General features: G+C 43.2%; 3 protein-coding genes across 7 annotated transcripts in view; 1 reads left to right on the top strand and 2 right to left on the bottom strand.

Moving 5' to 3' along the window:
• Positions 1-1,657: 1,657 nt before the first annotated feature.
• Positions 1,658-11,551, bottom strand: MIX23 (mitochondrial matrix import factor 23). 2 transcript variants are annotated; one of them, XM_039559963.1, is made up of 5 exons: positions 11,330-11,551; positions 10,158-10,283; positions 9,522-9,668; positions 7,176-7,235; positions 1,658-3,657 (listed from the first exon to the last, which is right to left on the bottom strand). In XM_039559963.1, the coding sequence occupies exons 1-5, from the start codon at positions 11,378-11,380 to the stop codon at positions 3,607-3,609; spliced, it is 435 nt and encodes a 144-aa protein (XP_039415897.1). In that variant the 5' UTR covers positions 11,381-11,551; the 3' UTR covers positions 1,658-3,606. The 2 variants fall into 2 exon arrangements, with proteins under 2 accessions (XP_039415897.1, XP_039415902.1); XM_039559968.1 differs by lacking the exon at positions 7,176-7,235 and having other exon boundaries at positions 11,330-11,462.
• FAM162A (family with sequence similarity 162 member A) lies at positions 11,448-19,909 on the top strand. Of its 2 annotated transcripts, none has more exons than XM_039559945.1 (5): positions 11,448-11,706; positions 12,738-12,857; positions 15,217-15,325; positions 18,433-18,541; positions 19,646-19,909. In XM_039559945.1, the coding sequence occupies exons 1-5, from the start codon at positions 11,691-11,693 to the stop codon at positions 19,730-19,732; spliced, it is 441 nt and encodes a 146-aa protein (XP_039415879.1). In that variant the 5' UTR covers positions 11,448-11,690; the 3' UTR covers positions 19,733-19,909. The 2 variants fall into 2 exon arrangements, with proteins under 2 accessions (XP_039415879.1, XP_010394386.1); XM_010396084.4 differs by lacking the exon at positions 11,448-11,706 and adding an exon at positions 11,882-11,974.
• Positions 16,344-27,751, bottom strand: part of KPNA1 (karyopherin subunit alpha 1) — a 59,497-nt gene continuing 48,089 nt past the window's right edge. For all 3 annotated transcript variants that reach the window (XM_039559930.1, XM_039559937.1, XM_039559935.1), the window contains exon 14: positions 16,344-27,138. In XM_039559930.1, the coding sequence (XP_039415864.1) occupies positions 26,951-27,138 (188 nt within the window). In that variant the 3' untranslated portion in view covers positions 16,344-26,950. The remainder of the gene's footprint in view (positions 27,139-27,751) is intronic.

The raw sequence follows: 27,751 nt of genomic DNA on the forward strand, positions 1-27,751 counted from the left end.
GACACCACCACTGGCATTTCTGTACAGCTTTGAAGCTGAGTAACGTTGCACCATGTACTATTCCAACACAGAAGGAACAGATCTTTACAGCTTGCAGGCCACTACTCCCTGGTGTTGTTTAAGCAATTTTAAGAGGTACAAGCTACAGCTGATAAAAACACCAGCACAGTAACAAAATAAAGCAAACAAAATAAAATATTAAAATTAAAAATAATAAAAATTTTAAAATTAAGAAAAAAACACCCACCAAAATCCAAACCCCAGGGTTATGTATTTGCAAGTCATTTTTAAACCAGGAATGAAGTCAGCTCTGTAGAAATGACTGTGAAAGCCAAGTCAGTAAGGCCAGTCTTCTGGTTTCACAGTGACAAGACATGTAACTGTGACTGGACATGACACATGGTCTGAATGTCTACAAGAGCTTCTAGAGGAAAGCAGCCCTCCATGTACCAGCCGAGGATGTTTTCATCATCACAGGAACAACAGCCTTGATTTTCAGTGTGCTGGTCTGCAAAAAGGTTTCCCCTCCTGCTACACACCCTGATTTTAAAAGATTTCTGACATCATACATGAACAAGGATCAAGAGAAACCTGACCTTCAGCAGCACAAAGTTACCATAGCCCAGCCTATGCTGAGCCTCTTCCTCTCAGTCTGCTTCAAGACAACTGAATTCTGCTGTTGAAAATGTCCTATAAAGAAACTACCTGTTTCATCAGTTTTTCATGCCTGCAGGTTGCAGAAGACAACAGCACTGAGTGCCAGAAAAAGAACACCTCTTTCTGTTTCACGGAAGGAAATACGCACAAGCTTGAGAGGACTTTCCAAGCAACCAGGATCTGCCCACCTCTATTCACCACTTGCAAGCAATGGGAAAGCCCCAGCAGGAGGCAAGACACCCACAGGACTGTGGACAGGGCCATCAGTTGTGCTCAAGTGCCTTTACTTGCAGAAATAGAAGTTAAAACCAGGGAAAGGATGAAATCCTGCTGTTTGTAGGGTCCACTATTTGACCCCCATATGACAGCAAACAGCCCAGTAATTTTGTAACTAGCTCAGTGGTAACGTTGAAGCAAGGTTCAATCCCTGACTAAGCAGGATCCTGGAATCCTCAGGGGTCCCTAGACGCAGAGCATTTACCTGCCTGTGTTCAGTGTGGCACACAGCTCACACCGACGCCGTCTGCACACATCACAGACCATCCCACTCCACGCGCAGCTCTGAGGCGCTCAGGGAACAGCAGAGCCGCGTGCTCCTGCCCCGAGCCCCAAAGTGTGGCGTGCAATTCCATCCACTCACCTTCGTGTTCCATCGAGCTCAACAGCAACATTCAAACAGCTTCTGAGCCACCTCATTTGCCATGGACTACTGTAAGAGACAATCCTCTGTGCTCAGAGAAAACTAAATACAGCAATTCAACTTCTTAGTGCAAGCCTCTGTGTGCCAGCTGCCAACAGCCAAAGAAGGGATCTTGGGGATTTAGGAGTCTTCTCATGGTATCAGTTTTTCATACTCAGGTTTGTATAGGACTACTTGCTTGGCCTTATATTCAAACTGAAAATAATTCTATGTTGGGCTGATTTTTTGGGGTTGCAGGTTTTGGGGTTTTTTAACCGTTTCCTCATAACAAATGCAAAAAAAAAAAAAATCTGTATCACATCCATTTCACAGGTCATTTATCACAGCATCTGCTTAAGTGAAGAAGCTTTCCACAACAGCTGAGCAAACATCTGGATGGATAAAGGAAGACAATAATTAATTCTCATTACAGTCTCTAGTTTATACAGAATAAAAGATTATATTTCAAGACTATTGATCCAAGTCTATACACACTCATAGAAGTTTCTATCATACAACTGGCTTAAAAGGAAAATTTGCCCTTGCAGTTGATCCAAACCCTAGAGAGAACAAATATTTTAGATACCTATACTAGAGATCAATATTAAAATACCAACTTTGAAATCAAAACTGACTGTTCTCAGCATCTCATTAATTGATGTGTCCTGTGGAAATTACATTAGTGCCAATTCAGCCCAGAGTTCTGAGCAGTATTTGATTGACACTTTGATGATAAACAACTATAAGAATTTAACAGTTGAAGAATGAACACATTTTCTGCTTTCAGAGTAGCAGAACAACAATAAGAAATATTCAAGAATGAGTGCTCCAACTCAAGTAAAGTTCTCCATAAAGCAGTTGCAGTACCTTGAGAAAAAAATAAAGACAAAAAATGAAGTTTGAACATTAGGATTTACATCCTCAAAGACTTAAAATATGTTTCTGCCTCATTCTCAAAAAAAGGTGAGATGAAATTACCCTGGTGTCTAAAAATAAAAGGCCCCCAAGCAGTTTGAGTCTCTACTGCATAAACAACAGATAAAACAGATGCTGCTGCACACATCTTTGCCAGCTCTCAGTAACACAGGTACATTCCTCCATTTATTTCCCACTCCCTATATATGCAGAGCTTTAGGGATGTGAGAGTATATCCAGTAACCTCATTGCTGTTGCTGAATTCCGAAGTGTTTGCAAGACAGGTCCTGTATTTTTAGGGCTCTGTTTAAGTTCAGCGGTTCTTAAAGTCATATCACTAAGTAATAAAACCAGCTGGCAACCACACAGACCTTGTCACTTGACTGTCAGCCAATCTGAAATAAATACAAAATAAAAAGTAAAAATGTAAAATATACAGGTGTGATTGCAGCAATTCAGCTTTCCTCCTACTTACCTGCCTTTAAATGCTGTGTTACTGCAGGGGTGCTGCATTAAAGCTTTCTAAACACAACACCATGGCCAGGATCAACATGATCAGGTATGCACAGCTGCTTCCTCAGCTCAAACACAATTCACCTTTACAACTGATCTTAAAGGTTCCAAGGAAGGGACAAAAAAGGATCCCTGGACAGTCTCATTCCCAAATGAGACACATCTTCAGCTCCAACCCAAAGTGGTTTTAATCTACACCACATTCCCTATATAAAGGAAAACTCCAGAACTTGGTAACACAGACCAGAAGAGAGTAAGCAACAGATGCTGCCTGTCAGCATTGCAGGAGCCATGGCAAACCTGTATCCACACACAACACGGGGCCACTGCTGCTTGTGTTGAGCAGTTCAGAACAAGGCTGGTAACTTCTTACTTTAAGCGATGCTGAACTTACTACACTTGCTGATCAGTCTGCAATTTTCATTTCCTTTCAGGCTGTAGCAGATTATTTCCACAAAAAGACCATGTTCACTGGTATTTTAGTAGGCACCAGCTCAGGGAGAGCCTTGTTCTCCCTGCTCAGGATGGGTTTTACTGTTTCTTCCCCTCTGGGATCACTGCAGCTGTGGAAGTTCAAGAAAGATGCCAGTTTTGCATTGCATTTGAAAATTGTTTTAATACTATAAAACTCATTTGTTCACATATTTTGTACAAAAGATGAGTTGTTTTCTCTTAATTACAGGAGAATCATTTCAAGATTGAGAATTCAGCTAAGTAGGTCCAAAACAAAACAAGACTGGGTTCTACTGGTTCTGGAGGGTCCCAGTTCAGCTCACCCAAGGTCTCTTTCCAGTTTGGCTCTCACAGTTATGGACCACCTTGATGGAAAATACCCCACATCATCATTGACTCTTCGGAGGCTTGTAGTGAATTCGGCACCGCTCGTTAAATACCTGAGACACCAAAACAGAAGAGCAAAAGTGAATCAGCCCCATCCAGGAAATGAGCAGAACTTCACAGACAGTTCAGGCAACTACCTCTTCATGTAGCACCCATCTCAAGCTGCCCAGCTCTGAGGTATCAATGAATGGCACTTACCAAGACATCCATCTCCATTCACCTTCTCTCCTGGCTTTAGTAAATCCAGAGTTTGCAGCCTAATGCTGGGACACTGCACAGCACTAAGTGTTCTCCCTCAGATAATGCAGACTCTTAATCCTGGCAGCCTGTTATCATCAAAAATGGTGTTTTTAAACATCATTTTGATGATGTTATCATCAAATTTTTTTGTTTTTAAAAGGGAGGGAAATAATCAGTGGAAGGTTCCTGAATGGTAGTGTTCAGTCAGGTTCACTCTGGCATTCAAATTTGGACACTGCGTTCCTGTTTTTCCTGAGCAGGCACATTTTAGATTGTCATGACAGCCAAGAAGAGGGGCAAGGGCTCCTGCAAGCCACGTGCACACTTCCAATGATCTGCCTACCTTTGCCAATGCTACCAGCATGCCCTGCAAAGGGCACACCACTCCTGCCTCACTCACCTCTGGCACCTTCTTTGGGTAATATTTAGCCTACAGAACTGGATACTGAGGATCGTGTATATTTAGCCTGAACTGCTGCTGGCCTGCCCTGAGGAGGGCCAGTAAACGTGACTATTTAAAGTAAGGCAGTCTGAATCCAAAGCAAACCACACAGGCTCCCACCAAGGCTGCAGGTGCTCTTCACAAGCCATTTTGTTATCTATCAGTTTTTATCCAAACTCGTCCAGCACAAGTCCTGAAAGTGACACAAGCACCACCCAACACCAAGCTGAGGCTCTGGCAGGTGTTGGTTGTCCCAGCATTCCCACAAGAGCGTATTTTGCCAAGCTGTCCAGGGATTTGGCAGACCCAAGTGCCTGTGATGATCAGGATATGAAGTTTCGCAAACTCTCCAATTGGCTTTATGTGCAAAGTGAGTGGACTTGTAATTTTGGGAAAGTTATCCAACACTTTATATAAATACACTATTTCAAGCTCTATCTTCCTACAATCTTCTACAGCTGATCTTCTTATTCACAGTTCAGAACCTATAGCAATTTCAGCAAAAGCAAAGCTTGGAGCATGCATTAGTTACAGCATTGGTTCTCAACAATTTTGGAGTAATTTTCAAGTTCCTTTCAAATTTAAAAGAAACAGACGTATTACAAACTGCTTCATACTGCAGAAAACAAAAGCTGTGATATAGTTTCTTTCACACATAGAAATTGTGCTGCCATTATGTTACCACATGGAGTAGACACCTCTGGAAGGGTTCAGATGAGGTAAAGGTTTGAGATCACTGATAGGAGGGAACTGTAGAAATTAAGAGCAACAGGGGGTTCCAATTCAGAAACATTTTAGTACTAAACAAATTGCACCATTTTTTGTCCGTTGTCTGTTAATGACATTTTAATGGCATGTATGTCTAAAAGGGTGCTGGAAATACTCTCTAAAGCACCACAAGGGTCTCTAGCATCAAACAACACACCAGCTTGCTTGCTATCATGCAAACTTTTAAAGTGTCTTTAACAGTAACTCCACAACCTACGGAAGGAAGATCAACGCTGCAGTCTTACTAACACTGCCTCCTACTTTTAGGATAATTGAATCACAGATCTCCAGTTACTCAGGCCACTTAACTCCATTGGTCTACCTCTGAAGTGCTGTTCTCATTTTTCAGATATTTTTCAGCAAAAGCAAGGGCTGAGAAACCTTAACATTCATGTTATTATGCAGAAGTTTAATTTTGCTGGCTTTTACATATTTGTACAAACCACTCCAACAATAAACTCCAATGTGGAGGTGCTGGACAGAGACTAATGCAAGTGTCTTGTTTGAAAATCAATTCCTTTTTGGTATCATCCAAATTCCACTGCATGCATTTCTGTAAAGTAGCATCCTTCTGTATGCCACTATTGCTACAGTCAGCCAGCGTTTAAAAAACTGTTTCCTAATCAGATTTTTCCAATCAGTTTTCAGTTGTTTAGGGTTAATGGAAATACACAGGTGTACTTTCCAACCACAAGTCTGCAAGAGTAAAACACCAGCCTGCACACCAATAATCACTTCCATGTAACATATTGCATTTGGTCCGCAACCATGACTGGTTCTAATTCCATTAGTGGCATTTTCACAGGCAGCTAAATGAGCCATTTATGTGTATATTCAGAGCACAGTATAGCAGAGCTGGAGATAAAACCCAGAAATATTTATCTCTTCAAGCTCCACTCTGAACACTGGCTGAGGAATACACTAGCAGGCTAAAGTACCCCTGCACCATGCATACCTCACTGTTTATAAACTCTCCATCTTCATGAAAAATTAGACAGTTCTGTCACCAGTAACAGCTTAATGCAGCTACAAGAAACCCCTGGAATCATTACTAAATCTGGTGCTTCAGAATGAATATTAGGGTGGGAGGTGTTCCCCTATAGCAGTGTCACCATAAAATATTTGCCCCTAGTGACCTGCAGCACATTGTTGTTAAGGCTGTGTCATTGCTTAACCAGATCTGAGCAGGTTTAAAATTAAACTGAAGTGCATGCTTAGCTTTGTGGGACAGTACAGAGGTGTACTGATGGCACAGCATATGAGGAAAACTGTGTAAATGCTAATTTCATCAGCCTGCACTGAGGTTACTGAAAAACACCCAAGACTTAAAGCTGTATTGGTTTTACACTGGTGCAATCTAGGGGACTAAAATCATGAAGTTGGGATTAAAAAGGAAGGTGCAGCTAGTACTAGCTATTTGCCAAAATCCTTTTTGCATTTAGAGAGGAAAAGAGGTTCTCTCTGCCATATTGAAAGCTCTGAAAAGCTACACCAAACCAGAAAAGGATGCCAGATGTGAGATGCTGCAGTGACACAATACAGCCACTTCAGAATTTAAGCTTGGTGTTAAAATCACCAGCTAGACTTCGGGGCCATCAATCCAGAGGGTGACCTGCACCCTCTGCTGACACAGGAGAGCAACGGCAAGGCTGCCCTTTGCACCAGGGAGTGTCGGTTCAGGCCTGAAAAAACTCCATCAGGAAAAGGTTCAGCTTCTACAGCCGAACCCTCCCCTGGGCTCTGCTCAGAGTTGTGATCAGCACCAGATACAGGCAAATGTGAAAGACCCATCTCTCTGATGCCCAGCAAAGCTTCTCAGAGAAGTTACCACAGAAAAGCCTACAAAGTCCTCAGCCACTGGGCAAGGGGGAAAAAGTGACATAGGGAATAATCCACAGTCCTTTCTCCCCCCAAAATCAGATGCTTTTCTTCCCTTGGCAGTGCAACTGAAAAGCTTTGATCTCTGCATCAGAACTGGGAAAATGACTGACTTGAAGCATTTGCCCCAGCACTGCCCTCATCTATTTCTAGTTAACCTGCTTCATAAGGCACCAGTCCCACACCTGGAGTGCAGGACTGTCTGTTGGGACAGAACATCATCACTGTTAAATCACTGAGTACCTTCCAGCTTCTGTCGTTTACCACTTCTTCAACATTGAGCTCCGACTGCATCAATTTCAACTGCAGGAAGTAACAGATAAAGAGGTTATTGTCAAACAGGTCTCCCTGCAGCCTTCAGTATTTACTACCATTGCAACTTTCCAGCTCCCAACCCCAGCACCAGGTGCACACCTCCTCTGATGGTGCAAACCAAAGGGCACAATGTGTAATCACCCTGGGAGCCTGGCCCTTCCAGTCAGCCGGTGCTTGGGGCACACACAAGTCTGCAAGGGCACAGTGAAGGCAGACTGGCAAAGCAAGCCTGGCAGTAGATCCTGGTCACTCGTGCTCTATTCCTAACTACTGCCCAGCAAGATTTGCTAGCAATTAACTGATTAACATTGATGGCTTCACAGGCAGAAATAACTGCACCTAATTCAAGCACTCAGCACAGAGAATGCCAGGGCTGGGGAAGGCTCTGCAGCCTCGAGTTGCCACTCTTGCATTATTAGAGTCATACACGGAGCTGGCAGCAAAGCTAGGAACCCAGCTAGGGTTCTGGATTTAAAACTAAGGTTATGAACAGACCCTCTCTGCTTCATTTGCCATCTATTCAGTGCACTGACCAAAAGGGGTCTGCAGTCTGATCACGTGTGCTCGTGCTGTCTGAACCAGTTCATATTTTATGCCATCACTGCAGAATAAATCAGCTCTACACAGATGCAAAAGCTCTGGCAAGAACTACCACAATACACAGTTGTTGAGCACTTACTTGACCCGTGAGAAGGGTTAGAACCTTTTCACACCTATTAGAAACCCCAAGGGGCAGGTGTGGCAGCTGTGTTCAGGTAATCTGGTCCTGAAGCAATAGTAGGAGATACAAGAATCATCTGCCATTTCCTCCCATATTTAGGATGTATTCTTGTTGGAGTCTTTAACACAACAGACTAAGAGTCAGAGTTTATCCATTTTCAATACATGGTTCCAATTAGAGGCCTGGTGAACAAGTGCAAGCCAAGACAGCAATCCCACTAAAAACTTTCCAAGTAAGATATCCAGGCACACAGAGTTGCTACAGCTGTTGGATGGACTTTCCCCAACTCAACGGGACTTCAAACTGTTTGAAATAACAATCCAGCATCCACAGAGTGACTGGATGACCAGGATAAGTCTCTATAAAATAAACACTCAGAGGATCTTTCAAAGAAACTGTTACTCCAAGTTCTCCCATTCAATGCCCCAGAAGTAATAATTTTGCATAAAGTCCTCCAATTTGTACAATAAGCAGGATGAGAGAAACACATATAACAAGGGAAAAAAGATCTGTATTGCAACCAACTGAATAGACATTTGAAATTCTCAGTCTTAAAACTAGGATGTGTTCTGTCAAGATAGCATTTCCGACTTGTAGAAAAACACACCTCTCATGGTGAGCCAAAAAAAAAGGCAGGGGGATCACACCTCATAAGGTCCAAGTACAAATCTGAGGTGATCTCATAATTCTGAGATGTTTCTAAATCATGGATTGCTTTTAACATTTGAAGCTACCTCTGATCATAAAACACTATCATAGTGACCTTCCCAGTGCTTTCAGTGAGAAGTTTTGGGCTCAGTAACTAAATGATTTAAAGAATTGGTTCTGCCAACAAAATTTGTAGAAAATATTAAGCTACCATTCTAGTTTTCCAAACTAGTATCCATCCTTGTTAGCAGTTCAGTAAGTGAGGCTTTAAGAATAAAACCACTCACTGCCACATGGTTCTCTCAGTATCCTTTTCCTTACAAAGGGGCCCTGGAATTGGGGTGAGAGCTTCAGTGGGGTTCCTTTCTCCATTTCTGATACTCAATCACCTCTGGTCACCTCTGGTAAAGTACACTTTCCACCCAGAGGCCAGAAGGTTGAGAGGGCATTTGCACATTAGAATTCTGTAGGCAAACCCAGAAGTTTCTCTCACACCATCACAAGGTACTCCAAATATTAATCCAAGAAATACCAAACAGCAAAGAAGTGGTGTAAGTGGAATTCAAGGTTGCCCAGGAGCATCTTGTAGAGGACAGGAAAAGTTAAGCTGTGCCTCAGTGGTGTCAGTCAGCGAAGGTTAGAATCCACCATGGGGAAGAACACGTGTTTTTCTATGGCATTTGTGTAAAAGAATCTCAGAAAATGCTCCACTTGCAGGATGAAAGCAGCTCTCTGCCTTGAGGCCTTGGGATAATAATTCTCACAAGACCCAACAAGAACCTTGGAAAAAAGACTGCGTGACTCAGGATCCACTTTGGGTTCTCTCCATCACACAGATCCTTCCATTTGGGAAAGATACCGTCTTCTTCCTCTCTAAGTGATGTCTAGAAGGCTCCACCACTCACCTTTGTCTGCTCTTTCCTGAGTTGCTTTAATAATGCTGCATCTTCATGGGCCTTTTCCCTCTCTTCTTTGAGAGTTTTCACTACAGTAGAAGTCTGAGAGATGCAGTTTTTGATGATTCTTTCTCTACTGGTGTGAGCATCCATCAGCTAAGTGGGGAGAGAAAGAAAGTCACAGTGACTCATCAGGGAATAGAAACCTCTAAGTTACAAGTTTAAAGAAACACTTTCTAAAGTCATGGTATTGGAATTCATAATCCACATGTAGGAAACAACACTGCTTTGAGCAGCAGCTACTCCCAACTCAGACTATTCTGTGGTTCTTGTTCTTACCAAGTTGATCAAAAGTCAAAGGTAAACATGAGAAAGAGCCTTGCACACCAGTAGGAAAAGCAAGCATCCTTTTTGAAAGATCCTCAAAGGATCAGTATTGCAGAACAAAGAATTTCCCAGCATGGTTTTAAACTGAAGCAGTTGTTACATACACGGGTGTGTGGAGATGTTGAGCAGGACAGTTAGGAATACACAAAGCAGGATCTACCAAGGCAGTTTTCCTCACACACTGAGGATGCTTTACTGGCCACTGCACATGAGAAAGCAGCAGGAAGGGAGCTGGAAGTGGAAGGCATGTGCACTCACAGACTGATACAGCTCTTTACACGTCTGGCCAGGATCAACTTTCCCCACAAAGGAAGCTGTTGGAATTGTAGTGTTTAATTCATGGACAATTCTATCATCGATCGTCCTCATCACCCTGAGCAGCTCCTGTATTAAAAAACAGAGAGAGATATACTTGGTTATATCTATGAGAAAAGCCTACTACAAAAAAATTCGCATAGTTAAGCATTTTAATAGAAACTAAACAGGATTCCTTACAAAGAGTAGAAACACACCAAAGGAACAATCCCACATGCAGGAGTATGTGCTGCAAACCACGGAGTTTCCCTGGCAGCAAAGGCCAGAGCAGGGGTGAGTAACCGGTGTCCCCTGAAGTCCCCTGGCCCTGCAGGCAGCTGAAGAGCCTCTGCCCAAGTCCCACCCCCGTTTCCAGATGGGAAACTGGGCACAACCTGCACCAAAACGGCAAACTTTAAATAAAACACCCCACCATTCCAGGGGGCGTGAAGCTGAGCTGGGGGAGGTTTAGGTTGGAACACACAAAAAAGTTTTTCACCCAGAAGGTGGTTGGGCACTGGAACAGGCTCCTCAGGGAAGGGTCACAGCACCAAGCCTGACAAAGTTCAAGATGTGTTTGGACAACTCTCTCAGGCACACGGTGTGACCCTTGGGGCGTCCTGTGCCAGGTCAGGAGCTGGACTCGATGATTCCTGAGGGTCCCTTCCTACCCAGGATATTCTGGGATTCTGTGTTCGAGGAACAGGCCGGTTCCCACCGCCCCGCCGGCCTGGGCCCTGCTCGCACCGCTGAAGACACGGCTGGCAATTCACGCTCCGTTAAACGCCGCGGAGGCGCCCACGGAGCTCCCGCCGCCCGCGGGGGCTCCCGCGCCGCGAGCGCTCCGTCCCGGGAAAAGGACCCGTGGGGAAGGGGAGATACCCGGCCCCGCTCCTGCCGGAGGGATGAGGGAAGGGGAGCGGCGGAAGGCCGGACCCTGCTCCCTTCCCGCCGCATCCCGCCGGCCGCGAGGCGCGGGGTGACCTCGCGCGCGGGGCACGCGCTCCCGCGGGGCCGTGCGCCGGGAGGCGGCGGGAGCGCGCGGGGCGCCGGAGCGGGGAGGGGGAGGAGGAGGCGGCGGCGGCGGCAGCGCCCGGCCCAGCCCGGCCCGTCCCCGCCCGCCCCGCGCGGGTTACCTGGAACTCGGCGAAGTCCTCGCAGCCCGCGGCTCCGCTGGGCGCCGCCATCCTGGATCGGCCGAGGGCGCGGCGGCGCCCAATCCGGCGGGGAGCCGGGATGACGCGCGGGGCGGAGCGGGGCGGGACCCGCCGGAGCGCGGCCCCCGGCGCAGCGGCCCCCGACGGGCATCTCCACCGGCAGCGGCTTCGCGGCCCCTTCGCCTCCTCCAGCTGCTGGGAGAGCTTCGGTCGCCCCCACCGGAGGCGGTCCCGGCCTCGGCTGCCCCGAGCGTCCCGCGGCGCGGCTCCCTCCAATCGCGGGCCCGGGGCGGGGCCCAGCGGTGACATTGAGGGCGCCGAGCAGGGCCGAGGCAGCGCCATGTGGGGCCGCGCCGGTGAGTGAGGCAGGGAGGCACGGAGTGACCGAGCTCTGGGGCCGGGCCCGGCCGGAGCTGCCGCCCGTTCGCCTTCTCCCCGGGACCCCGAGGGGCCGGGCCCCGAGCGGGGTGGCCCCGGCCGGCGCTGTGGCGGGGGTGAAGCCGAGCGTGAGGGGCCGTATCTGATGGACTGGCGTTAAAAACAATGATAGGAGTGGGGCTGTGCCCACTTTTCTCTGAAGAGCTTGAAAAGAGTCCGGTTTCGTTGGGGGCGACGCCTGTAAATGTAAATTACTGGTTTTTCAGAGCGGGAGTGTGTTATACCTCGAAAGTAAAGGGCCTTAGGAGAGACACCTTCAGACAGCATAATGAAGGAAAAAAAGAACTCATTTTATATTTTTTAAAGTGCCCTATTTGCCTTTCAGAGTTAGTTTGCTTGTTTCCTTGGGTTTTTTTCCAGAATTTTTTCATTATATTAAGTAACGCGTTGAAGTGCCTTCTTTAAAGTATGCTTTTGTATATAAGGTGCCCTGGCCTTTTCTAGTGCACTACAAAGTAGTTGCCTCTTAGCGCTGCAAGATTCTGCTTTTTTGGCTTTTCCCTTGACTCTGTCAATGGTTTTGGGATGTGACAAGATTGGTAGAATGCTGGTGTGGGGTCCTTGAAACAGCACCATCCAAAGCATAGGTATAGATGAGTTCCCGGAAATTGTGATATGTAATGTGTTTTAGAAATTGCTGGTAGGATGTTATCTTGCATTCTTTTTTTTTCCTAAATGAATTTAATTGCACTGACATTTTTCTACATAAGGTTAATGAGCAAGCTCAAGGCATAGCTTATAGACAAGTTTTAATTTCTTCAGTAAGCTGTTACAACTAACTCTGGTACTTCTTGTTAAATATTACATTTGTACCTATCAGTTTTCTTTCTTGTTTTCCTCTTGCGTTAAAAAAAAAACCCCGAATGCTTCCATTGGAAAGCTGGTATTCCCACTTTCTACTACTCTGAGTTAAATTTGGCCTCTTTGCTTCCTCTGCTTTCTCTTCCAGACAGGGCTGTTAAACTGCTGGGAAGAAATATTCCCTCAGTTCTGAGGATGACTGAGGGAGTGGACCCGAAGATAAGCAGAAGGCTGTGCATTAAACCCCAGCAAGACCTTCAGTCAAAGAGTAAGAGTCTTTGATAAGATCCTGGAATGTTTCCTGCTACGAAATACTCACATATCCATGCTGCAGTTACCAAACAGGAATTTAGCTGACATAGATGTTCATATGATTTTGTGAGAGCAAGTTCTGATCTTTAGACTGAAAAATGGAGCATTCAATTTAGTAAAGTCTTGTTTTCTGACAAAGCCAGGGGTCAATATTTCTTCTTGTGACGGTCACAGAGCTTTCACTTTGTAGCAGATCACCAGGACCTTGTCTGGCGTACACTCCTACACTGAGGCTCTTCAGCTGTGCTCTGGAACTGTCTGTTCAGCCCCCTGTAAACTATTCATGTTTAGGAATGTTGTGTGAGCTAAAAGACTTTTGCAGTTTTTCAGAGTGCAGCCAGCTCCAACTGCTCCAAAAATTGAACGTGCCCTGCAGGAAAGAGTCTGAATTGGTTCATGTTTAAGGGTGGAGCTGGCCAGGGAAAGCTGAGGTCATGAAACATTTTTTCACTATATATGGGACAGTTACTCTGCTCCCTGTGTCGCAGGTTCCTTATGGCCCACCCATGGCACACAGATGTGAAGCATTTGGCATAATTCTGTGTTAAAAACAGAATTCAGCTGTACTGGGACAAAAGGTGTCCTTAAAAGTGTGATGTCTCCAGCAGGGGGCCGGTAAAGGAAGTCCCTTACATTTTTGTGAAGACAAGTGGGAATGGTGACCTACAGCAAGAACCTAAGGAAGAGAATAGGAAGAGGCCTCCTCTATACCACTGTGCCAGAGGTGGCATCTTGGTGTTTAATAGTCCTCACTGTATTTTTTTTTTCCCCACAAATTTGCCCAGTTTCTTGAAGCTGGATGTATTTTTAGCATCCACATTCTCTAAGAATGTGGATGCTAAAATTCTCTAAGAATTTCTTCTCTAAGAAGAAATTCCTCAGCTGAACCATGCTGTGAGAGAGCCAGTGCAGTCTTGTGGGTTTTTTTTAACCCGATGTGCACTGTTTTATAATCTGGTTTTCCTTTATTCAGTACCCCTTCCAAAACAGGACCTCATTATAACCCACACTCCCAAAGTCTCTTAGAGTGCTGTGTTGGGATGAAGAGAGCTTCAGTCACTGCTTTTCCACGCCAAAGTTAAAAAAATTTAAAGAGTTCCTCTGTCCAAAGCTGATGTTGGAAAGCTGACGATCCTCCACACCTCCTTAGCTTCTCAGGAAAGCAGGTCACTTTAAGACTATTTACTCCAAAGTGTCTCAGTCTGTGACACTGCTTCTTACATGGTGACCATTCCATACCTGTGGCTATCCTTACCAGTGTTCTCTGTGCCTGTTCTATTTCAGCTCCCTCTAAGTATTTCCCATGCTTTTCCAAATGCTGGAGTCACAGTTTTACACAGAGGCACAGTAATGCTGTTGTGCTTGTCTGTGCCTCTGATCATTGCCAGTTACGCTGTTTTCCTTTCTGTTACTGAACGTTTTGCCAAAACCACTGTGAAACCCCGAGGCCTTGCTCAGGCTTAGGTAATGATTAATGACAGTGAGGGTAGAGTCTCCCATTTGTGTGTGAACTGGAATTGCTTCCTGTTTATATACTAGGGAGTTCCCAGGCCAGTTCATTGACTCTGGCTTCTGAAGCCCACAGCATTTTGGGCTCAGCCCTCTTCTTTATGTTTTTGAATAACGTGGCATTGTCAGCAAAACTGTGCATCCACCCCACATCCTAGATAATTCGTGAATCCATGAGGGAGAACACAGCCATACAGGACACTGCCCGTTGTTTAAAAGAAAAAAGGAAGAAGCTGTCTATCTCTGCACTTTGTTTGCTAGATTTTAATGGTACGTTATATATGAAAAGCTTCCCCTGTTACATTATGAATATTTTGTATATGGAGTTTAAAAGACTGAACTGAAAATTATGTGTCTAATCTTTGCCTATGGTCATCTGTTTATTTATACCTTCAGATAAAATCTTACACTGCCTGAAAAAGTTAACATTCTGTGATGTTATATTGGCTTTTCTATCGCTGTTCCATTTATTTTTTTTTAACCTTATTTAAATGAAATAGAAAAACAGCACCTTAGGATGCTTAGACACTGGAGCAGCTTCTGCATATTTAGACCTGCAGATACAGAGGTTTTGGGAAGGATTTGGTCTCTCTTACATGGCTTCATTTGAATCTACACTTACACGTTTGTTAATCTGTGGTACGGTTTTCATTCTCTAACCAACTCTAGCAATCCTATTGAGAGTTCTGCATTGCTCGCCCTAACTGGTTTTGTTACAGCCCTGGCCATCCAGCCTCTCTGACTGGTGTTTTTGGTGGTGTTTTGTTGTTTTGTTTTTGTTTGTGCGTTTTGTTGGGGGTTTTTAGGTCGATCTGCTTCGGGGGTGCCTGGATACAAGCCTACAGACTGGGAGAGAAGGTTTTTATTGTGGGCAGGCCATTTCAAAAAGCCAGAGGATATACCAGAGACTGTCTCGTAAGTGTCGGTTTTGAAGCTGTAAAAGACTTTGTGCAGAAATAAGTTACATGAATGCAACTCCAGAATAACTTTTCTGAAAAAGCATGGGTTTGCACAGCTGAAAAATCTTACCCTGCTGTGTTTGGTGTGTCATCCTTGTAGATGAAATGACCTGAGCAATTCTCTTGTGCTAAGATAATGTGTCCCTCTTGATTTTTTTTTTCCCCCTTTTTTTTGCAAAGGGATGACCAGTATTTATCAGTTGTTTCATTAGAAAAACGTGGCAGATCCGTTCATTGTTACTCTTCTCTCACAACTTGAAAGCTTTTTTCAAACATTAGTGTGAGCTTTTTCTAGTGTTTTTCATTATATGTCAGTATCCCGCTGTGGGAAACTTTCAGATATACAGCTATAAAATAACTGAAACTCATATGAAATACTTATTAATGAATACCTAAAGGGCATGGGCCAACTTCTTTACAGCTGGAATTTAAACTGACAAACAGTGTAAAGGCTCCCTAACCAGATAGAGTCAAAATTTCCCTGTTGTTGCTGAGTCCAAATGTCAAAGCTTTGTCCAGTGTGAAAAGTACAAAATAAAACTGGATATTCTGGTTTGCACATGAAAAATAAAGATCAAACTTATCAAAAATAGACAACTATTCATTTAAAAACATTCCCAGTGGTAGTATAGTTATCTTTTAAAACATGCTCATAATGCTTTTAAATACATGTATTTATTTAAATTAAAAAGAAACAGTAAATCTTGCACTACTTGAGTAAGAAAATGACGTAGCTGCCCTCTAAATATTTTGTCTGTCTGGATGCACCACGTGAGAATTGAAAATCCACCCCTGTATTTAAATGTATCACAATGAATGAATTCTGTTTAAGTGGAATCCTTCAATTCTGTATTGAATAATTTCTCTTAAAATTACATTTGAAATACATACAGGAGTAAATTATTATTCATATATATTTGTATACCAAGCACTTGTTATGAGTGTTTTTAAGAAAACAGCGTTAGCAAGAGTGATTGATTTCAGTAGTTTATTGAAAGGACAAACCAACTTCTGATAAAAGCTGACCATTTTTGCAAGTGCAAAGGGAATTCTTTTTATTTAGACAAGTAATTCAGCCAAATCTGAGAAGACAATTGAGAACTATAAAAGCACAAAAACTTGTTTTCATGTTCTGAGATTAATTAATCTGAGGTTAATTGTGGGTTGTAAGGGCTTGTGATATAACTCAGTAATCTTGTAAAATATGGTGAAGCAACCTGTTTATTAAACAAATGTTAAACTTAGCTACTGAATTGATTTTAAAATGCAAGTTTTGTCCAGATATCTACCTTTTGCTCTTGTAAATTCTTAACACATCTAAGGTATTCCCAAAATTAACTAGCAAACTTTTTTTAATCCTACTACTGTGCATTTCAGCTTAATTGCAGCCTGCACTCAAGGCTTTCACTGCAGATTATTAGCAGAAGCAAATAACCTGGATGCTAAAATTAACCATTAGTTCATTATGGATGGATGTTTTTATTCCCTACGATCAGAAATCTTGTACTCAAATCAATATTCTGACAAAAACAAGAACAAAACTTCTCTCTCAGGTCCTGTGGGATTTACCACACTGAACTGTCATGGATCCTTAAGTATCTTTTTTTTTTCTTCCAAATATAAGGGTCAAAATTTAGTAAAATATTCCATATTCACTCATGTTTATGTTCAGTACTAATTTCCCAGTTCCATTGAATTCATTTTCCACGTTAGTTTTGGGGTATAATTAACCTAGTTTGCCTTTTATTCTTTTCATCACACTATGTTGGTGCTTTTCTAGTCTTCTGGAATTTTATCATGTGCCAAATGTAATCAGTGAGAATATCAGACCTCCTTGAGAAGGGAGCCATCTGCTCTGTTCTGCAAGGAGAGTTAAATATACAGGGTGTAGGTCTTTGGTTATTGTGGAAAGCACTTCTAAAAAGCATTAATGTTTCACTGGCCCTTCTTGCATTGTTCTCTCTAACACAAACTTGAAATCTGCTGTAACCAAGATGGCATTTGAGTAGAATGTCCTTCAGAGTTTAACTCAAAATAAATGATTTGCTTTTTACTCTTCACATGTACAGCTGGAAGGTGTTAGTAAATGCTACTCTTCCAGTGGAAGACTTCTGGTTTTTAAAAGACAACAGCACAATAGGCAACAGGTTTCCCAAAAGGGTAGTACAGCTACTGGTGTGGCTAGGTAAGCCCCCTGGAATTAAAAAAAAGTTAAAAAAATTTAAAGAGTTCCTCTGTCCAAAGCTGATGTTGGAAAGCTAACGATCCTCCACACCTCCTTAGCTTCTCAGGAAAGCAGGTTACTTTAAGACTATTTACTCCAGCAGGAGTGGGAACCACTGGTCTTTTACCAAGTTCTCTTCAGAACTTCTCAGGAGTGCTGCATTCAGCAGCCTGTGTGTCACCTATAGCACTGTCAAGTCCTGTAGCAGAGGAAACACCTTGCTGGAAAATAAGACTGCATCATAAATGAAACCATTTTGAAGTTCAGGCACAAGAAATTGCAAAGCTGTGATAATGCTTCCCTCTGCTCAAGGAACTCTCAACTGTTCAAACACCCTATTTTGGGTTTTACCATGCTTCTACTATTGAGAGAAAAATGCATGTTTTACAATGTTAAATACCTCACAGTTATAATAAGGATGAGTTCTCCCTGACTTTGCAAGTATTGGAAAGTGGTAGTGAGCACAGAAGGAGCAGACAGTAAGAAAGATACTGCATTAGTAAAACCATCCCTCTCTTTTTCCAGTTCTTTCCATAATGAACATACATACTTAAATACTGCAGCCTTCCTCCTTTGCATGGCAGTCAAGTGGTCTGCAAAGGCAGTATTTTAACAGCTGAGTAACCAAAGCTTAAAACTGGGTTTGTTTCCAGCTTTGAGAGGAATGCCTTTGTGACCAAGTATCTCCCAAGGTACTTAGGGATCAGCGTCTCCTGTTCTTGTAAAACTTTTAGCATTATACAAACTACCGAGACAGCACGCTAGGAGAAATTAAATAATTAGCCAAGTGAATTATTTGGGTCTCTGATGATGAGTCTGTTCTTTTATTCTTTCTTGAGGCTTGAAACAGTGAGAGCAGCAAAGACCACGCTGCGTGTGAAGTTCAGCTATGTCATGATTGCCTTGACAATACTGGGATGCATCATCATGGTGGTCAGAGGGAAGCAGGTAAGCACAGAATTTGGGCTGATGAGGGCAAATAAATCTTCATATAAATTTCTCAGTTCCTCCATGGATTTTTAGTCCTGTCTTGCTTTGGGGGTTTGGGTTGTTATTTGGTTTGGGTTTTTTGTCACTTTATCACTGAACAAAATTTTAACAAGTCCTCCTGGTTCCCCAGAAGTGACCCTCATTGACTAATTCCCATCAGAAAAGGATGATGGCACAGTTAAGATACTTCCTTTAAAAAAAAAACCAAACAAAAAACCCTGAGTGTAAAGCATTTGCATGGCAGAAGAACCTTATTTGTTATGCTGCCTTTCTCTGAAGCCTTTCTTCTGATGACAATGTTCAGGTCTTCTTTCTATGGACTGCTAAGTGTTCTAGAGAAACCTTAGAAGGAGTGACAGTCTTAACCCCAGCACTGTGAGCTACTGAATGTCACCTGACATTTCTGTCAGGATTTGTCTATTAGAATGAAAAGGATGCAGCACTCTTAAATGAAAACAGTGGAAGGATTTTTCCTGGTTTTAACAGCAGAGATCAAACACCGATGTTTGCCAGAGCATTTTCCTCTGTACTGGAGTAGTATGAATGCAAACACCAGGAAGAGAGGACAGCTACTTCGGAATCCTTTTCAAAGCAGCTGGAATTGTTTGTGTTTCCTGAGATGAGCTCAGTTGGCCAGGTGCTAATAATGCCAAGGTTGCAAGTTTGATCGCCCTGTGGGCCATTGACTGAAGAGCTGGAATTGATGATCTGTGTGGGTCCCTTCCATGTCAAAATATTCTGTGAATCTGTGATTGTTTAACTTTTGATTTGTTTCTAGTAACTCTGTCTTGTGAAAATCAGATCAGTATTACATTCTGTGCTTCTGGTCATTATTTATCTGCAAGTGCCTTGACAAAAGGGTTTACTTTATTCCCAGAGAAGTAACTTACTTTCAGCCAAAATAATCTCTCAATATTTTATTTTCACCCTCTTGGCTTCCTGGTGTTAAAACTGACAGAACTGTGCCTTGGTAAGGACAGGCCAGGTATTCTGTAAGTTATTGATTCACGCTTCAACTCTGTGGTCCTTCAGGTGATAACTGATGATCTTATCACGTTGTAGGCTATGAAAAGACATGAATCGCTTACGAACATAAACTTGGAGAAGAAAGCCCAGTGGAAAATGGAAAGCACATCTGCTAAACCTTAAGGGGAAAAAATGAAGAGACCAAGGACTGGGGTAAAAAAGCAAAGTCCTTTTCAGCACTGAGAGGAGGACATAGTCACATCTTTCTTGTCTGTTAGTTCTGTACACTCATGTTCAAGAAAGAATGAATACGTTGTCCTGTAATCAATAAAACCGGAACTACCTATTTTCTTTTCCTAATAACTGCCCCTTTCTTCCAAACTCTTTGCTTCATGGTTAGTGGGACAGGACACATGAGCACACTGAATAAGCAATGTAATTGTTTCCCACGTGCTGTGCACCAGACCAAGCATCTTTTGAACTACTGCAGGACCTGCACCTGCATTCTTGGTACCAAGCCCCTGCGTGAAGTCTCATGTTCTTACTTACCCCTTACAGAAAGGTCACTGTAACACAAAAGGACAGTCCACTTGGTTCCCACTTGTACATCTGTGCTTGTACAAACAAAATACCTTCACTGGCCAGTCATCCGCTACCACTGGCTATTTCAGGTCCCCTCAGCAAGAATGGAACTGTATGTATTCTGTACTGGTACTGGCTACTTCAAATAATCCACATGTTCTTCTTTGTGCAAAACAGAACAATTATTAAGGGAGCCCTTGAACCAAGAGTTAATGCAAGTCAAACAATAACATCAGCAAAATGATCCTAAGTTATTAAAAAGCCTGCTTCCCTATTGTAGGTCCTATTATTCTGACTCTATTTGTTTAAGTGAGGATAACTTTCTGTGAAGAACTGCCTGCCTTCAATAAAACGAGAGGAAGAGTGAAATAGCATTCCAGAGAACCACAGTGGTGCAGCTGACACCCTAAGAGTGGTCCCACCAGAGCTGGCAGTGAGATGAGAGAACATCCAAGCTAAGGGAACAGAGATGACTATTTTGAGGAATACTGAGCAACAGCTTCAACTTGTACTGTCAGATTTACTATTTAGAGGCACATTAGTATCAGAAAGTCAGTCAGTTCCTGCTCTCTGCTACTAAGTTCTTTCTTTACGAATCTCATTTAGATTTATACATATTTTGCTCTTTTAAATGGTTTAAATGTGCTTTCACGATGCTAGGCCCACCTAGAGATCACCTGCCTCAAGAGTGCTATTTCTGGCATTGAGCCCAGTCACACACTATTCATGTTGAACAGCCTGCAGCAACCAGGGAAAGTATTTTCCTTTTTCCTTTCAGTTCATTTGGAAGGAAATGTAGATTGGAAGTGTCAGCACTGCTCAAAACTATGTTCCTGCCCAGCACTGCCCTGCTGACTGGCCCTGGGGACTCCAAAACCAGAAGAGACGTATCAGTTTGCCAGAATTATCTTGTGAACTTTCTCATAGTGGGAGGGGGATTATTTTTATTGTACGCCTAAAAATTAGCAGTATTGCTGAATAATCAAAAGCCCTACAAAAATGCAGGGTAAATCTTCACTAACTGCTGCAGTCCATCTATGAATTGCATTTCTGAGTACCACAATGAGCTGTAACCCATCAGACAAGCTGTGTAGTCAATTCCACCACAGAACTTACAACCTTTAGGTGATACAATGACCTGTCATCAGATTCTCTGGGTGGAAATTATCATAAGTACACTGTCAATCAAGCAGAGCAGGATTCCACAGGTTTGTCCACTTAATGAGCACTGAATCCAAGCCATGTTTAATTTCACTGCAGGTATGTGAACAGATTTTCCATGACAATTCTGGTTCTTTGCCACACCAGTAGGCACACAGGTGGGAACCAAAACAAAAATCTTGCCAGATTACATGCCTGTGGTCACGTATGTAGTAAATGACACCAAAAAAGAGAACGTGCATTTCAGACAGCATTTCAGCTTTCTATGAAGAAAAACTTGATTTATGCTTGGTGATGGCAAAGCTTACGACTGTGCATCTCAAAAATATTACCCCTTCAATACACACCTCTGAGTGCACTCTGTGAACAGAACTGGCAAGTACCTCTTCTACTTTTGGAAATAGAACTATTTGGACTCATCCAGCTGGTAAAGTACTTCAAATAAAAATATGCAAAATACCATTTAGAAAGCAACACTTCAGAGGAGCAACAGTCACCAGTTTTTCGTTTTACTTGAATTTCTATAAGCTTTATGCCATTTACTCAAAAACTGAAGTCTGGTCCAGTGGTTTGACAAAAGCTCCACGTATCTTTCTGTCACCCTGGTATCTCCACCATTTCAGTATCTGCCATAAAGACTCTGCATCACTGCCCAACTTTGTGTTTTCTTTCAGCTTCTGTGTAGGCTCAAGTCTCAAACAAAAGCCCAAGACAAGGAGCTTTGTGTGGTCTCCACCTTGCTCCCAACCACTGCAGTATTTTCTTTCCAAGTAGCTGGGTACTAAAAAATAATGTAAATCTTTCTCAGAGAGGCAATGAAAGGAACCACCTCTTTCCTGGTGTGAGGGCTTCCAAGAAGCACTTCTAAACACAGGCAGTGGTTACAAAACCAGCACACATTTCCAGCCAAAGCAGCCAGTCCAGCTGACCAGAGAACTTAACACCCCTCAGATCACTGACAGCTCACAGCTTCAGCCCAAAGCCTTTCAACAGTGCATGATGGAAGGAACATCCTAAGCCCTTGAATCTCATTTTCTTTTTCCCCTTTGGCTTGGTCTGTAACACCATTCCCATTTATCCAGAACAGTCCAATTTATCAATCCTATACCATGTGCCTTATTGCTGTACCTGGTCCAAAGGCAACTGAAACTTTCTAATGCAATAATCACCTGACAACTTCAACACTGCTTCAGTGGAACGTGCAGGAGCCCTATGGACACAGCTATAGCAGTACACAAAGAGGTCTTGCTTACTTCTCTACTAAGACTCAGGCAACTGAAGAAAGACCTTCATGTCTAAAATTGGCATGGGAGAGTACTAATGGTGTGTTGTGCCAATTTCCAGAAGCAAAAAATAATCATACTGGAAGAGATGAGGATTTATGTTAAGCTGGCATAGAGATCGAAGTGCACAGAGGTAAGACAGCTGTTCTGGAAGTCCCCAGGGAAGCAGAGAAGTGTATTGCCAGGAGCACTGTCACATGTAGGATGACATTGGGCAATCTAGTTCTTCAATAGCCTTGGTGCTGACAGCAAAAAAAAAAAAAAAAGCAGGTACAAGAACACGTAGGTCCAGGGCCATTGCCTTCCTCCCTTCTTTTAACATTAGGCAAAGGGCCTTCAACCACCTGTATTTGGTTGGCATCAAGGAACAAACACAGGAATTTAAGAACAGGCTGAAGTCTCTAGGCAGCAGTTGCCTCAAATGATTGCGTGGTTTCTTCCAAGGAGCCCCAGGTGCTGGTCCTGGCTTAGTTACTGAGCTTTCGATAACCTGCTCCATCATCCTTTGTATCCAAGACACTGTATCCAAGACACTGACCCTGCCTGCCATGTTCCACTGGGAAATTCAGCAACAGAAAGAACGATGGCTCCTGTCTGCTGCCCCAACAAAACCACAACTTTAATGGCATTACAGATCTGCGTGCTGGACTGCTAGATAGCAACCCCAGGCAGTCCTGCATCTTCCTTTCTCCAACACCCCATTTAAAACAGACATTGTTAAAACCTCAGTACAGTGCTTCTACCTCATTACTGATGTTTCAAAAAGCATTGAATAAATTCTCATTACCAGCCTGTGGGGCTTTTGGAAGGTGCTTAGATTGTGTCTTCACAAGCAGACAGAAACCAATGAGAGGATTTCAATTTTGAAGAAAATATGAGAACACTTTTCTAGCATTACATGCTGTCTCACAGAGCTAAGAGAAGAACCCAGGAACTCCAAGAGCTCCCTCAACGACCCTCTACATGAGACCACGCCACCTCCTGTTTAGACACAAACCAACAATAGGTCATTCAAAACAGCATGACCTTCACACAAGTGGCAGCTAGAGGTGTTCTCTGAGATGGTCCCTGTCTGAGCACATCCTTCAGGAGAGCAGAGAATACTGGTTTCAGTGTTCCTAGCAGGGGACACAGCCACCCAGAACTGTGTTAGGAAGCAGTGTTCAAGCAATATGGTATAATGATCCTCATACTTTCAGTGGCACTTTTCCTCCAAGAGAGTCCTTCATCTGTGGCCTGAATGTTATTTATTACATGGGTAACGTTACACTACATGTTTGGCTCTGTTAAAATCCAAGTAGTTTACTTGCCCTTGGCTTACCAAGTAATTCTGATCAGTCTGTATAAGTGAGCTTTTCCTTTCATAAATCACAAGTCTAATCTCCCTTCTGTACCCATTTAATTTGCAGCCTTTGTTAGAAAGAGATATTGTTTCTTTTCAACCTATTAATAAAGCTAAGTAAAGCAACACCAAGAACTGGTTGCTGGAAGATCCTGATGGAAATACACTCAGTTAAGCACCATTTAAAATTACATTGAGACCTATGAGTTAGCCACATTTTAATCCGTTTAATGTGTGCCATGTTGATTCTTGTATTGGTGTGGTTTTCACTCAAAATATTATGCAGTACCAGTCAAATGCCTTACACAGTCTAAGTACTTACGACAACAATATTACCTGTGTCAACCAGGCCTGTCACTTCAAACAAACATACCAAGTTTAAAGGTTTATACTTATCTGCTCTGAATTCACATATCCACGGCAAAAGTAACATATACTGGCCAGGCTCCTTACACAGGAAGGCACACCAGTCAGCTTAAATGGACTCTTTTTTAATTCACTCATTTAGAGGCAATTGTCATTACTTTCTTGAGGGGCAGGGGAGGGAAACGCCAATGCACCACATTGTTTTCACTAGCCTGGAAGAGAAAACACTTATATATATAGATATATAGGTATGTATATATATATACACACACTTTATGCATGTGTGTATATATATGTGTGTGTGTGTATATATGTATATATACACACTAGTGTATATATACACAGAATATACATATATGAATATACAGAATATATGCACACACACTTTGCTCAGATTTGTTTACAAAATATGTAGCATTTTTATACCATCCAATAAGAGGTACATGGTTTTAAACAAATCTTATAGAAATGACATGTTATTGGAAATTTACACGTAAAAAAATCCAGCACAAAAAAATCCAAAAGCTAAAACAAGATTTTGCTACTCATCAGTGCTTCTATCACCCTTCAAGAAAAGAGAAACACAGTTATTTATATGTGATGTAAAGGCAACACTGAGGGGTTTTTTTGCTTTTTTAAATTAACCACCAAATTTAACCCCTAAAATTACAAAGAATTGAAGTCCATTTACAGATCAAGTGCAGTAAACTAAATGTTCCTTCAGCACAAAGCAGCACTAGAGAAAATAACTGGGAGAGGGAAAGTGGAGGCCAATTGGCTTAGCTAGGGAGGCAGCAGGTGGCTTCTGCAGTGGCCACACAGGTCAGAGTCTCCATCCTGAAGCAGAGACAGAACAGAAGACTTTATTTAAATAATGGTCACACAGAGCTGATGTTCAGGCCTTTACCTAGCTTCTTTCAGCAGTATGACAAGTGACTTATGTGTTTTATAACTCTGTATCCAATGGGCTGGTTTTGCTTTTGCAGTGGCTTATCACTGAGAGGAGTCATGAGGATCTTGACAACAGTTCTGCCACAAACATTTACCACAGGTACATGACGCTGCAGTTGCCAGTGGCAATTTTGAAATGTTTACACTGGACAAATGTGTGTTCCAAGCATCCAAAATGGCTTGAAAGAACATAGCCCGATGCAGGAGGGAGCGGACGGCCTAGGGAATCCATTGCATTCTCTGAAATGGAACTACCACTTTCAATCACGTGGCATCTCCCCAGTTGTGTGAAGAGTTTGGTGTCAATGTCAGCTGAACTCAGTGAGGAGTGGCTGGCCTTTGCATCAGAAGTCTGTGATCCAAGCAGGTTGCGGAGCCAAGAACATGCCGCTAGCAGAAGGGCAGTCTCCAGCTGCGCGCAGCAGCTGCCATGCAGTCAGCGACGCCTTACAGATGTCACCTGGAGGAACCATGCGTTCCATGCTAATTCACCTGAAGTCTCATAAACAGCAGAAGGGCAAAGTGAAATGAGAGGCCAGGTGGATCCAGATGTAATAGTACTATCCTGCGAATGTAGTGTCACTTGAGTTGTTAAATAAGGGCCTTGACCAGGAGGACTATATTCCATCAGGTGAGCTGGAGAGGAAGCTCTTGTCTCGTGAAAATGAAAAGGAGACCTAACGCTCCTTGTGCTAAGTTTTACAAATTAAGATTTCTGTATTCAGAAGTTAACTTTTCAGAAGACAAATTTGTTCAAGTCAAGCTGTGTAAAAATGTAAAGAGGCAGACAGGAACTTTTCAGCCATAACTAGAATACCAGGGACCAGACTGTGGAGCATGGAGCCAGAAAGGGCTTGATTTTTAAGGAAGGTCCAGCTGGATCATACTGTGCTGGCAAGCAGAAGTGGGGGCAGTTTCTCCATTCTAGAAGCTGTTTTGGAAAGTCATTTCTGGGGAGGTGTTAAGAGTGACCTATTCACAGGTTCTTTTTTTGTGGATGGAGAGAAAAAACTAGGAGGGTATACAAATCTCCACAGTGGTCTGCAATCCAACTTGGGAGCTCAGTGTTGAGACGGGATGGGGCCAGATGTGTTCAGTATTCCTAAGAACCACAAAACATGTCCGTTGCAGCCTGTTGTTGCAGGGGATAGAGAACTTACTCCATTGTTTGTAACGTGTTCCTCATGCCAATAACCCCAGCTGGCACATACAGCAAGGTAGATACATCGCGTGTGAAGGTTTAACGCATCTCTCGCAGCCATCCAAAGAGGCAACCATGGGGGATGAATTCAGCTACGTTCTCACAAAGGCTGAATGTCTCCCTGGACTGCAGGCACACTCTGCAGCAAATACAAGAGAAAGGCAGCCTTCTCTTGGATGCCAGGAGTGAGGGGCCAAGTGGAGGAGGGATTACTTTCCCGTAATAGGAACAGGGAATTTCTCAAAGTATAGAAAGGTGCCTCAACTCCACAAAGATGATAGTGGAGAGATTCAGAATCTAGAGGAGAAGGGTGATTCTGGTGACCCCTTGCCAAGGAGGGGACATCCTGCCACGGAGAGCCAAAAGTTTTCCAGACGTATGTAAGAGCATGTGCACAAGGCAAGCGAATGAGCGCAAACAGGGTTATGGAAAACATTGAGAGAATCACTCCACGGGTGGCTTGTGGCTCGACAACAGGATTGGCTAGGTAGAGGAGCACACAGCACAGGGGCACCTCAAAGCTGGAAGCCTTCCATGGGAGCCTCACACTGCTGGAAGATGTACTGTTGCTGGTTGATATCCACTTGTGGGGCAATGCTGCTGTCTTCATCCTCTGTTCCAAAGTAGTGCTCAATCAGATCAAAGGCCTTCTGATAAATCTCTTGATTCTCATGGCTCTGCAGGAATTCGATCTTGTCTAGGCCTGCAGAGAAAAGTAGTACATAGAAGTTACACCTCAGCAAAAGGACATTACCACAGTAATTTCCAGTCTGTTCCATGATTCTCCCCACCTTCAGAAAGAACAGGCCCCTCTATGGAGACCTGTATCCAACTTGTACCCTCCAGAACCAAGCAAAGCCAGTTTGAACTACAGAGATCTCTGTAACTGTGTTATGTCCTTCGCACTTTGTCTGCCTCTACCCTTTCACTCAAAAATTAAATCAACAAGCTTGAATGGGTAAAGAACAAGGCCTCAAACTCCAAGACTTTTTCTGAGGAGACTTTCAGGACTGTGTTTCCTAAAAGTGTGTTCACAGTGCTTTCTTTATGAAGACTGTGACTACAGAATCACCTAAGTGTAAGCTGAAATAGACTTCTGATAATCATCTAGTCCAACCTGCAGCCCAGCCCAGCCCAGCCCAGCAGTACTAACCAACACCAGATTAGATCTGATGCGTCTGAACAAGTATTCCAAACTGCCAAGGATGGAGACTCCATTTCCTAACCTGTATAGTATATATGTATACAATGCAGTTAAACTCAGGCAACCAGTTTTTGGGCAGGCATTAAGCAAATGGGCAAACTCAAGCCTTGTA

Source organism: Corvus cornix, chromosome 1, assembly GCF_000738735.6.
Source record: "Corvus cornix cornix isolate S_Up_H32 chromosome 1, ASM73873v5, whole genome shotgun sequence".
Classification (NCBI taxonomy): domain Eukaryota; kingdom Metazoa; phylum Chordata; class Aves; order Passeriformes; family Corvidae; genus Corvus; species Corvus cornix.